The 12,693-nt window shown below is 40.0% G+C and overlaps 1 protein-coding gene across 1 annotated transcript in view; it reads left to right on the plus strand.

Annotated features, from left to right (window-relative positions):
- KIAA0753 (KIAA0753 ortholog) overlaps positions 1–12,693 on the plus strand; it is a 1,485,993-nt gene that overhangs the window by 275,363 nt on the left and 1,197,937 nt on the right. The window contains exon 4 of the mRNA XM_044054254.1: positions 2,886–2,992. Within this exon, the coding sequence (XP_043910189.1) occupies positions 2,886–2,992 (107 nt within the window). The remainder of the gene's footprint in view (positions 1–2,885; positions 2,993–12,693) is intronic.

Raw genomic sequence — 12,693 nt, forward strand, 5'->3', positions numbered from 1 at the left:
CACAGATATTGCCAATATACTGGCTGACACATTCAGTGCCAACTTTACCCCCCCCCCCCAAGGACCAATCACAATACCAGTAGATTGCCAGGTACCCAGTATTACTGCTGCACAGGTTAAAACAGCACTGTCCAAGGCTAAGAATACAGCTTCTATGGGACCTGACATTATCCCTGGCTGTGTTCTACATGAACTACAAAGTGAACTGGCACCTCACCTGTGTGCCATGTTCAATCACAGCCTCACCTCAGGCTTTGTCCCTACCTAATGGTGCACTGCTACAGTCATCCCACTCCACAAATGAGGAGCGACTACAGATCCTGGGAACTATCGCTCCATTAGCCTGATGAGTCCGATATGCAAAGCTATGTAACACATCATCATGGACCTAATAAACAAGGATATAGGGAATCTCCAAACTCTGGATCCCACACAGTTTGATTTTGTGAAGGGTAATGCCTGCTCAACTTGGTCGACTCCTTTGAGTTGGTCACCAGAGCTGTGGATGAAGGCAAGGTGGTTCATACAGCCTACCTTAATCTGGCCAAGGCCTTTGATGCCATTCCCCACTCAAGAATCCTAGAAAAACTCACTAAGCTAGGCATCAACCCCTATATCATTAGGTGGGTTACAAACTGGCTCACAGATAGAACCCACAGTGTGAAAGTAGCTGACTCCAAGTCAAACAGCCGACTAGTCAAGAGTGGAGTCCCACGGAGTTTGGTCCTGGGTCCTCTCCTGTTTGGTATCTACTTCTCTGAAGTCCAGGCCAACATAAAGGGCCTCTGGCTGACAAAGTTTACAGATGATTGCAAGTTGGGAGCTATTATTAACTTCCCAAGTGATGTTGACATCTTACAGAATGGCCTCACTGAGACCAACGACTGGTGTCAGAACCATGGCCTTAAGCTCAATGCCAAAAAAATGTCATCATCCCCTTTGGGAAAAACCTGATTCCCATGAATTACCACATCAATGGTAGTCCATTGAACACAGAAGGTGTTCTAAAAGATCTGGGAACACAGGTTGACAGCAGCCTCTCGTTTGATCACCACATTGCAATTGTGGTCAGAAAGTCCTTCTGTGTGGCATATCCATTACTAAGGATTTTGCATCCAGAAAGAAAGAGGTCATTGTCTCCCTCTACTCTTCCCTCATTAGGCCAGTCATAGAGTACAATGCCCCATTTGGCATGTACCTCACTAGACACCTGGAACAACTGGAGAGGCCACAAAAGTACCTCACAAAAAAGGATCCTAGGCCTTAAACACTTGTCCTATATGGACAGACTCAAAAAAACTCCAACTATTCTCTGTCTCATATCGCCTACTTAGAGGCGATCTCTGCTTGACTGACAAAGCCATGTCTGACCCAGCTCTGTTACAAATGCTACATCTAAAGAAATCCCAATCCCTGAGCACCACACGCTCCAGAGATACCAACCTCATTACCCCAATCAACAGAACAAATTGGAGGGACAGGTTCATAACCCAGAAACTGCCCATGCTATGAATAGACTTCCCATACATGTCAAGCAGAACACCTCGCTGATGCTCTTTAAGAGAAATCTTGATGAGTGGATGGAAGTAGAAAATTCACCCCAGGGATAACTCCAGTGGCTCTACTTGACAGAGGCATTGGAAACTAAGGTCAGGTGGCACGATGCCAGGATAATCCTATGGCTAAGCTTGTAAAGGCCCTAGGGCCATTAGGCTAGTACACACCTATGAACCTATGAAAGGCAAATGGTGACAAAGAACATCAAGTCCATGTCTACAACATGAAGCTCACTAACAGCAAATTGCCTTTTTCCTCAGCACAAACTAAGTGTTGAAGCGTATCCAGTAGTTAGTGGACTAAGTGGGATACATAATACACATCTGCCATCAAAGTTCACTTGTTTGATAGTTTGTTGTTTAGTGAGAATCTTAAGCTGTAATTGCAGGATGGTTTGCTTTTTGATTGCTTCCTAAACCTGATGAAGAATTGCAGTTGTTTGTTTTACATTTCTGCATGTCTTGATTTCATGAATGTTTCTGTTTTCAGTTTTGAATGGTTAGTGACGAGTTATGCACTACACTCTGAAATCCAACTTTACATACAGCTGTAGCAAACGTTTCATCATAGTCTGCACCTGAGTTAAGGACCCTGAGTAGAATTGCACCATTTGTCTTAATTCATGGTAGTATGCAGCAACATTTTGACATGAGTGATACAAAATAGATGCCCTAATTGTATGCTGTTATACTGGGTCTGGTGGAGGTTGAGTTTACATTTTCTGTGTTTAGTACAGGAGAATGAAATAACTGAAGTACATTTAGGTGGCAGCAATAGCAGATACAGTTCAGCATTTAAACAGTACAATGGGGGCTTCTAGTTTAACATCACCTTATAAACTGGGTTTTCAGACTTTATCTTGTGCCATGAATCAGCATACATACTTTAGTAACTGCTTTCCAGAATTTTGGGGAATCAGACCTCTAAATACAGTTATAGCATGTTTCTTTACTCTGGAGATGACCACACTTACTTATGCCTTTTTTCTTCAGTGTTGAACTTTTAACACAGACTACCCATGACAGTCTGAAGGTTGTAGACATAGCCACAAATGCATGATTTAATAAGTATAAGGATCTGCATCCTGCTGTTTAGCATACTAATATCCACAAAACCCTTTAATGCAAGTTAAATGTGAATTTTACAACATCCAGTGATAAACATACTTGCCAATGTACATCTCTCACTTAGAAATATTTTTGACATTGAATTAGAGCTACGTTGATTACCAGATCTCTGAAACTCCTCTTTAAATTCAAACATTTAGTAATATTATTCAGAGCTGCATGTGAGTAGCTATATTAACCTGAGGGTACTTTCTATTCTAGAGAAGTCTGAAGAAGAACTGGATCCTGCTGAAAAACACAGGGCTCAGATAAGAAGGCAGGAGCAGGCCATTCGCTCAGCCAGAATGCTATATGTCCTTCAGCAGCAGGTGAGTTTGTAGCAGCTGCTTACTATAATGTTCTTGCTTTATTTCAAATAAAAATGCTTTATCTATTGTCCAGAGGTCATTTATTAGAGGTTGCTCCATTTTAAATGCAAATATACGCCCTGAAAAAGATGAGTATCTTTACCACCTTTGAAGCAGCTTGTAAACAGCTCCTTATGCAGTGATGCATTTGTAGAACATGCCCATTACTCCACATTTTTCTAGGTTATTTTTGCCTCTGTGCCAACTGACCATCAAACTTGTGGGCAAGAGCTGACCAGAGGGACCATCATGCAAGCAGGCATGTAAGTTGATTACTGCCAATGAAAATATTTTAGATTTTAACTCTGCCCTTTGTAGTTGACATGAATGCCAGTTTCACCTTGGTTATATTTGAGATGGGTGACACACATGTGCGACAGTAGTACAATGGCGTTATTATTGAGTGACAGAACATTTGCTGGTGTGGGCGAGTTCTGGTTTGTCAACAAAGGTAAGTGTTTTGTAAGAGAGAGAGTGAGAGAGAGATTACTAAGGTCGAGACTGGCACTTTTCTGTCTATTAAAATTAAAGGAATTTAAGTGGAAATTATTTGAGAGTTATTAGGGAAGACAGAAATATCTTCAGAAGGAATAGTGGGATAAAATGAAAATGGAGTTTAAAAACAGGGTAGAAATATGTTTAAGAAATAATAGAAATTATTTAGAGGGCCTCAAAAAGCGTTGGGAGAATCTCACAGAACAAGACTAGGAGTAACTGCAGAATGCTGAATATAAGGGATGATTCAGATAATATGCATGAAATTAGTAAGATTTCTTTTGGTAATAACTCCAGAACAGAAAAACTTTTAACACGGCGACTTATGCAACAGTGATTGTTGCTAAACTTGGGGAGTTAATGATGAGAAAAATGACCAGAGATTCCATAGCGGTATTAGAAATATTTTGGAAATTTTATGAACATTTGTATAAAGGAGAGGAGTGTGGGAACCAAGAAAGAGCACAAATGGGAATATTTATGGAAGACTTAATTGTGCCAAGATTAGAGGAAGATGAGGCTCAACAACTAATAGTTGAGGTAGAGGAGATGAGGTAAAAATGGTGATGTATAATCAATCTGCAAGGAACTTTCCAGGAACAGATGGTATTCCTGTGGAAGGCTGGTACTTAGGAGGGAACAGTGTGAAAATGATTTGGAAGATTTTGTATAATTCTGTTTGAAAAGGGGAAAGCAGCAGTGTCTTGGAAGAAAGCTGTGGTGGCTCTATTACTCAGAGGGTAAAGTCCTTTCAGACCCAGCCTCGTATAGACCCATTTCAATTTTAAACCATGATTATAAACTGTTTTTGTCAATACTAGATAAAAGAGTGGTAAAGCTGATGCCAAATTGATAGATATCGATCAGTGTGGTTTTGCAGAGTGGAGAGGAGGCAAACATTTGACAACATTAATAGAACAGTGATCCAGAGAGAGAAGCAAAATATAAGAAAATATGGCTCTTAGTGGTGGGTCTTGATGCAGAGAATGCATTTGGCAGAGTAAGCTGGGATTTTATGTGTAGGGCATTTGAAGCATTTGCATTCTCTGATACAATAATAAGGTCAATTTGGAAGATATATGACGGATCAGAGGTGAATAAATCAAGTGTAGGGGTGTCTCTCTGATAAGTTGTGTTTGAACAGTGGAACCAGGTAGGGTGATCTCTTTCCCCCATTTGTTTGCTTTATATTTAGAGTCACGGACAAAGAAAATTAATTCAAATTTGTTTCATTTTCCAAAGAGAAATTGGGTAAAACAATTCCAAACTGGCAGATATTGTTTTTTGTTACCAAAGTACAGCAAGCCTTTGAGGCAAAGGCATACCATGCCAGAGCTATGGTTGCTTCTGAAGCTTTATTTAAGAATGCGTTCTTGGATGAATCTTAGTGTTGCTACATGGGAATCACTAAATACCTTTTTGCAAGACACTATAAGCTGGATGTGATATCTAGGTCCAAGTCGTCCTTTCCTGTTGTGATTTGGGGTATGTTTCCATGTGACAACCAAGAAGAATAAACTTGTAACTCTATGCTGAAGGTGTATATATATATATATATATATATATATATATATATATATATACATATATATATATATATATAGAAATTAAGTACTTAGCGTAATGATAGATTTTCATAGCAGTTCTATTTGCATTGCCATACCCACCTTCCTACTCTCTGCTTGAGTTTCACTGGGATACGGGAAATTGTAATGATTTCTTTTATAGGTTCATAGGTTTATACTAGGCTATCTGCCCTAAGGCATTTATAAGCCTAGCCCAAATTTTTGTGGCTTACGCCACCCCTTATATGAAAAAATACTGTGCCCATTAGTTTGTTGTGCCTCTGTCCAGCAGTGACACAGAGATGATTCCCGGGATAAACCTACGATCTCCCATCCACAGGTCAAGATTTCTCTTGAACAGAGCCAGCGAGGTGCTCTGCCTCACATGGATCGGGATTTTATTCCACAGCATAGGGAGTCTCTGAGTGATAAATCTATCCCTCCAGCACGTCCTATTTATATCCGTGCTAAGGTTTAAGTCGCTTGCTCTAGTGGTTTTGGTGGATTTAGATTTTTTGAGGTGGAGCATGTCCATTAATTCCGGGTTGGACATGGCCTTGTATGTCAGGCACATGTCACCTCTGAGCAGACGGTATGCAACTAAATAGAGCTGGAGTTTCTTCAATCTGGCAGCATGTGACAGATTTTGGAGTCCCTTTATCCTTTTGGTGAGGAACTTTTGGGGTCTCTCCAATTGCTGCAGATGTCGGGTGAGATGCATCCCGAATGGGGCATTGTACTCGATCATTGGTCTGATAAGTGAAGAGTACAGGGGAACAATGACCTCACTAGATCTGGATGTGAATCCCTTCATGATCAGGTGGGCAATGTAGAAGGTCTTTCTAACCACTTTAGCAACGTGAGTGTCAAAGAAAGGCCACTGTCAACCTGGGTCCCCAGGTCCCTGATAACCTCTTCTGTGCTTAGTGGATTGCCACCTATATGGTAGCTTGGGGTTACCTTGTTTTCCCGAAGGGTATGACTATATTTTTGGCGTTTAACTTCAGGCCATGGCTCTGGCACCAGCTATCTGTTTCCGTGAGTCCCTTCTGAAGGATATCCGTGTCTGATGCACTTTCCACTATGGCACCCAGTTTGCAGTCGTCTGCAAACTTTGTCAGCCAAAGTCCTCCCATGTTGGCCTGTACTTCTGAGAAGTAGATGCCGAACAATAGGGGGCCAAGGACCGAGCCCTGTGGGACACCACTTGTGACAGGCTTGGAGTCTGACATAGCGCCTGCAACTCTAACCCTGTGGGTTCTGTCCTTAAGCCAGTTTGCAACCCATCTTGTGACATATGGGTTTACATTTAAGCTGGTAAGTTTTTCTACAATACCTGAGTGGGGTATTGTGTCGAAGGTCTTTGCAAGGTCAAGGTAGGCTGTATGGACTGCCTTTCCCTCATCAGTGGCCTTGGTGACTGTTTCGAAGAAGTCGACCAAGTTCAAAAGGCATGATCTGCCCTTGACGAAGCCAAACTGGGTCGGGTCCAATGATTTCAAGTCCCCTATATCTTTTTGCATTGCCATACCCACCTTCCTACTCTCTGCTTGAGTTTCACTGGGATCCGGGAAATTGTAATGATTTCTTTTATTGTTATCTTGTGTTTATATTTAGTTGTGAATTACTGCTCTGCTTCAGTGTGAGCCTATAGAGATCTGGAAGAGAGTCCTAGTTAGCATAGTATTCTGGATAAGGGGGAGAGACAAAATAGCCTTTGAACGGTACTGGAAGCTGGTCTGTCCAAGTGCGTTTGTCTTTAGTCCTGAAGATAATGCAGGTGGAACTTGCAATGAGAGCTATTTATGATAAATATATAACTTGTCTATTTAGACTATAATAAGGCAGTTAACTGCATGGATCACACTGTTGTGGTTAATAGGTTAATGGATCTGAAAGTAAATAATAGCTTCGTTCAACAAATAAATATCTGGCTTCAGGATAGGACAGTGAGTATTAAATTAAATGTCACAGAACTTGAACAATCATGAAGAGATGAGTTCACCAGAGGTAGTATTTGTCTGTTTACTATTTCTGATTTATTCTTTAGGATTTAAGAGTCTTCACAGATGTATGAGCATTCTTACTGTAAAATCTTAATGCTTAATATTCACTTGCTTAATATTCAAATGCTTAGTGCTTAATCTTAATTTTAAGGTTTCACTGCAGGAATGCTCATACATCTGTGAAGACTAAATAAAACAGTTTTTCTAAAAACTACACCAATTGCCTTATTCCTCTGGAGAGAAGGGGTAGATAAGCCATCTATGGTTAGCTGAGGGTCAGAATTGCTTGTATCTCAATACATAATAGAGGAATTCCTGTGGTGGACAGTTATGGAAAACTTCTCAATTGAAATGACTTTGCTTCCACCACCCCAAATCCAATAGCTGGCTAGAGGTTCTGTGGAATATTCTTTTGGAATCCACTTCTGCAACATTATCAGTGGAGAACATCTGATCCAAAATGAGATGTCACCTGCCTACTATGATTTCCACATGAAGGCATCAGCCTGAAAGAGACTGAAGTGGTGTTCAAGGCATTGACAGATTTCTAGGAGAATTTTCAGCCAGGGCACCTTCAAATGAGAATATACAGTACTGTAGTAATGTGGTACATAAACAAGGAAGGAGAAACTGGATTTTTCTAACCCTGCAAAAAAACAGTCCTGATTTGAGAATGAGTCTTGCATCCAAGCCTTTAACCCAAAACAACCTGTATTCCTGATTTACAACCTCAATTAGCAGGTGCTTTGACCAGGAATTCCAGGTTTACAAACTAAGTCAGCAGATGCTTTGAGCATGAAAATAATCTTGTTTCATGAATTAAATGCTGGGGCCATGATTATTTCATCCCATAATATGTACAGTATGTGCTGTCTTTCAGAAATTGTTATGTTTGTCACAAATGACAACAATCAGTGTGTGTGTGTAAGAAGTCAATGTCTTTTGCCTCCTTACATCTCATGATTGAACTTCGAAAAATGAATGCATTCTTTTTTCTGTGGACTTTGAGCTTAATGTATGCTTTCTCTTCCCTTTCTACTAATTCTGAAGGTTCTAATAAAAGCAATACAAAACAAAACCAATCTCATTCCAATATCACCCTCTCTGCTGAGGCATCTGCAATATTTTCTACTACTGAACATAATTACTGTTTCACCACAGCCATTACCTCTATACATGTACTTGCTGAATCAACAGTAGTTAATGAATCCCCATCTCAGAACTTTATAGAAGATATAATTTTGATTCCTAATAGTTGCACCTTTTTTCTGCTAATCTCATAAATACTTTGAAAGATGCTAAAAGACCTTAGACAAGGATCATATTGCAGAAGTGGAAGAAATTTGTTTCTTGTCTGTGTTGCAATGTCTTGATCACTAACATTTCAAGATTATTAGACTAAAATATTTTTTACTTTAAATTTGACTTGCTCATTAATCTTAGTTTTTGTGCATAATGACTCCCTGTATACTAACTTTACCACAGATAGCAGAATATAACTTTCTGGAAGGCCTTTCTTAAAACGGTGCTTTGCCTGTGGTTACTAAGAAGACATGTTTCTTTCTTTGGGATTTATGTGCTTTGAACGTGCAGAGGAATTAACTCATTGCAGCCTACTGAGGTTTCCAGGTGTTTCTTGAGTTACATCCTAGTGATACTTATAGGCATCAAATATTGCTTGTTCACATTTGCATTAATAATTTCAAAAACATACCACATAAAAGGTATTAGATGATTTCATCAGAAAGCTTACACAATGGCAAACACAACTATGTTGATATTGCACATCTGTCTCTTGTAGATAGAGATATTGAATATTATTTGTATGTTATTTGTATTGTAATAATTTTCACATTTCTCTAAATATATCAACAATCAAGTGACAACGAAAGAACTGCTTAGCCTTGCATAAAAGCTCGCAGATGTTTGAAGAAAATGTTGTTGGCACTAGTTGTGCCTCTTGAATGGTTACCAAGATATTGTAAATTGTTTATACAACATTGCATAATTCATATTCACTGTGATTACTGAATCTAAGACATAGAGTTGAATGAATCCAAGTGCTGTAAAGGTTGCTTGGTGCTGAACTGTTTGCCATTTACAATTTATTAGTTTCACTTCTAGTTCTAGAGATGTGAACATTTGTTTGAACAATGAGGTGATAACTTCATGTTTTAAAAGATTCAAGGCAGTGCTCATTGGGAGTTAAGAGTAAAAATTCAAACGAGCTCCATTTGAGGGGATGAGTTAAGATGTCTATTATGGTAGCACATTTTCTAGTTTATTTTATGTCTGCAGAAGGTATTTGTTTACAAGCTCTCATGTATAAACTGCTTTACTTGCTGTTACACAGTGAAAGGGTATAACTCAAGACCAGTTCCCATTTTTCATGCCATTAGTTGTCTCAGCAGTTTCTCTAAATCACCCTATTCAAATGCCACACTTTTGCCCAAATTAGCTTAGTAATGGAGAATGCAATCTACATTTGCTGGATGTACACAGACAACTCTATCACTGGTGGCATAACAGTGCCTGTGGTACAACAGGTAGCATAATTGCCTTTAGTGTAGAAGGCTTGTGGGTTCTATTCCCACACCAGGTAGATTGATTGCTGACACTGCAATGCAGCATAAGTGGGTGCTGCACTCCTGAATGTGCTGCCCTTCAGATGAGATGTTAAACCAATGCTCCATTTGTTTGAATTTGTGGTAGCTCAGGTGGATGCAAAAGATCATACAGCACTTATCAGAAAGAGTAGGAAAGTTCCCTGGTGCCCTGGCCAAATTTCTGTAGTAGTATAAATACCACCTTGGGTCTCCCCTGAAAAGAGGCTTCTAGCCTAGAGGGACTAATCTGGTGAGCAAAAGAAAAAAAAACCCTTATATGACACTAAAAGGACTAACACATTCAGGAAAACTAATCAGCTTTTCCTTTTATTTAAGAAAATGAAAAAAGGCCGACTACTCAATAAACAGGACTCTGATGGTTAAGGTCTAATAAAAATTAATCTGCAAGACCTGAGTTTGGGAGCACACTTGGGTTGATTGTGTGTGTGTGTGTGTGTGTGGGGGGGGGGGGTCGTAGGATGTAGCAACCATAAGCAGGGTTGCCACCTTTCACTGTGGTGTAAACCAGACCAGAAACACACCCCTTGCATCACTCATACCTCTGTTTAACCCCACCCCTTCTACAACCATTTTATTATATAAATGGATATATAACTAGGGCAGAACATCTCTTTTAGTCTTTTTTTCTTGTCTGCATCGCTTTTTCTGAAAAAAGTCAGTCAGCGGTTGCTGTTTTTACAAACTCTGGCATTTTGTTTGTGCTGCTAAACAGAATATTGGAAGTTGCCCACTCCTGACTACTGGAGAATCAATCTGATTTCTGGATAAGTGGCAACTGTAGACATAGGCCGGCTCTCCTGTCTTGGAAGGGGGATGGTGGGGAAAGGGATCACTGCTTGTGTGACATCTGTTAGAGACCAGGTGTCACCGTGTCTCACAGGCTAACTGCTGACCTGGGGGTGGCCTAACATCCATTACCTGGTATGCTAATGTCATTGCATGTTACTTCCCCTGGGGTAGGGATGCTGACTGGCCACTGCTTCATGTTGTCTCCCACTACTCTTCCCATTGCTCCACAGCTCATAAGACTTGTACCTTAAGGCCAGCGTTCTGAGAATTTGGAATTCAGCTGGAACGGAGCTGTGTCCAGAATTGCTGGAAAGGAGCTATAGGAGTACCCAAGGAGGGTGGAAGGGTAGTGCTAGTATAAGCCAAAGGGCCAACTGTGTGTCATGTTGGGAATAGGAAATTAAAATGTTAATCTGCAATGTACAGTAAGACCGTCCTCCATCACAGCAGCAGATCTAAATCATATTTCAGAAATATTTCTGCATAAGACATTCTAGAAGCGAACACATGGTCTACACAATCCATTATAGAATTATTTACAAATTATTGGTCTTAAATTGTGTCTAGTCACAACTTTGGTTCCAGTTACCTGAAGGACCTTGTTGTACCATTCTGCCCCACTTGGAGCTTTTGCACTCAGTTTCCCAGTTGCTGCTAGTGGTTCTTCAGGTGCACTTTGATATGTCTGATATATTTTCCTGTCAGGCTCCTCGCCTCTGTGGTACTTAACTGCCTTGGTAGTTTCAGAAGTGACCTTCTCTGATCAGTTTCTGTAGGTCATTTAAAACTAATCTTTTTGAAATAGCCTTTGACATAGTGGAGTAATCATGGCATTTTGTTTAGTTTTGCTTCTTGACTTTGTTATTCTTACTAGTGTTTCTTTTTTGCCTTATTTATAGATGTGAAGTTGTTAAATCTTGCCGTTTATTCTCACTGATGGGTTCGGAGCCGATCCTCGGCTCCGCCATGGCCAATAGCAAGCTCAAGGTTTGCCAGTAGCTTGAGACCAAGCCTCTTATCCCACAATGCACTGCTGGAATTACCTCAGATCTAGTTTGCCGCGGCAAGAGAGATCTCGGTGTTCCAGTTAGCTCGGACCATTTTAGAAACAAATTAACAACAAGTCTATAAAAAGGTTTTTCTTTTTTGTCTAATATATATAGTGTGTGTTAGTACTATTATAGTTACTCTCTAGATAGTAGAAATAGTTTAAAAGTTAGGGCCTTGTTGGCTTCTTAGTTTGTGTGGGCCTTAAGCCCCTTTTCTCTACTATTAATCCTTATTATAGTCAGGTTTTTCTGTGGGCTTCTTAGCCCTGTATTTTGTGTATATATTTTTGTTCTATATATATATATATATATATATATATATATATATATATATATATATATATATATATATATATATATATATATATATATATATATATATATATATATATATATATATATATACACACACACACTGTTATAGTTAGTTAGTGTCCGGTTTGGGCTTAGTTGTTGTGGATCTAATTTTCAGTTTTTTTCACTTAACTATGTTGGATGATAGCGAGAAATCCCATCCCAAATCGGGATTCAAAAAATGCCCAAATTGTGGGCAGAAAATGTCTGTTACTGACGGGACACATTCAATGTGTCTACTGTCTGGGGGCTAAACACCTCCAAGACACCTATAGCATTTGCCACTCCTTTTCTTCAAGAGTTCTCTTGGAGAGAAGGAGGAAACTTATTGACAGCAATCTTTTTTGGAAGTCTTGAGTAGCCATGAGGGTGCTAGTACATCATCCAAATCCTCAAAATCCAAGTCTTCAGATAAGGTCTCAAAAAAGGCTAAGATTTCAGAAGGAGAGTCTTCGGTTCCACAGTCATCGGAACCAAGTGTACCTTTGATTCGGAGCCAGCTCTCAGTATTGAAGCCGGTTTCTGAAGTTCCTTCTTCACCTCTGCTCCAGTCAGCACCTTTGGTGCATTCAGCCAAGTCTTCAGTCAGCCTTTCAGATTTGGACATGGATCAGCTAGTGCAGAAGCTTTTACAGGCACCAGGTCTTGCCAAATTGTTGTCGGCCCCAACCAGCTCGTCAGTACCAAAGACCATGGAACCGGACTTGTCTACTCCTCCTCCGAGCCGTACTGGACTCTCGGAGCTGAAGGAAATTGAACCGATGGTGTCCTCAACGC

Source organism: Protopterus annectens, chromosome 13.part0, assembly GCF_019279795.1.
Source record: "Protopterus annectens isolate FY-2018-M chromosome 13.part0, PAN1.0, whole genome shotgun sequence".
Classification (NCBI taxonomy): Eukaryota; Metazoa; Chordata; order Ceratodontiformes; family Protopteridae; genus Protopterus; species Protopterus annectens.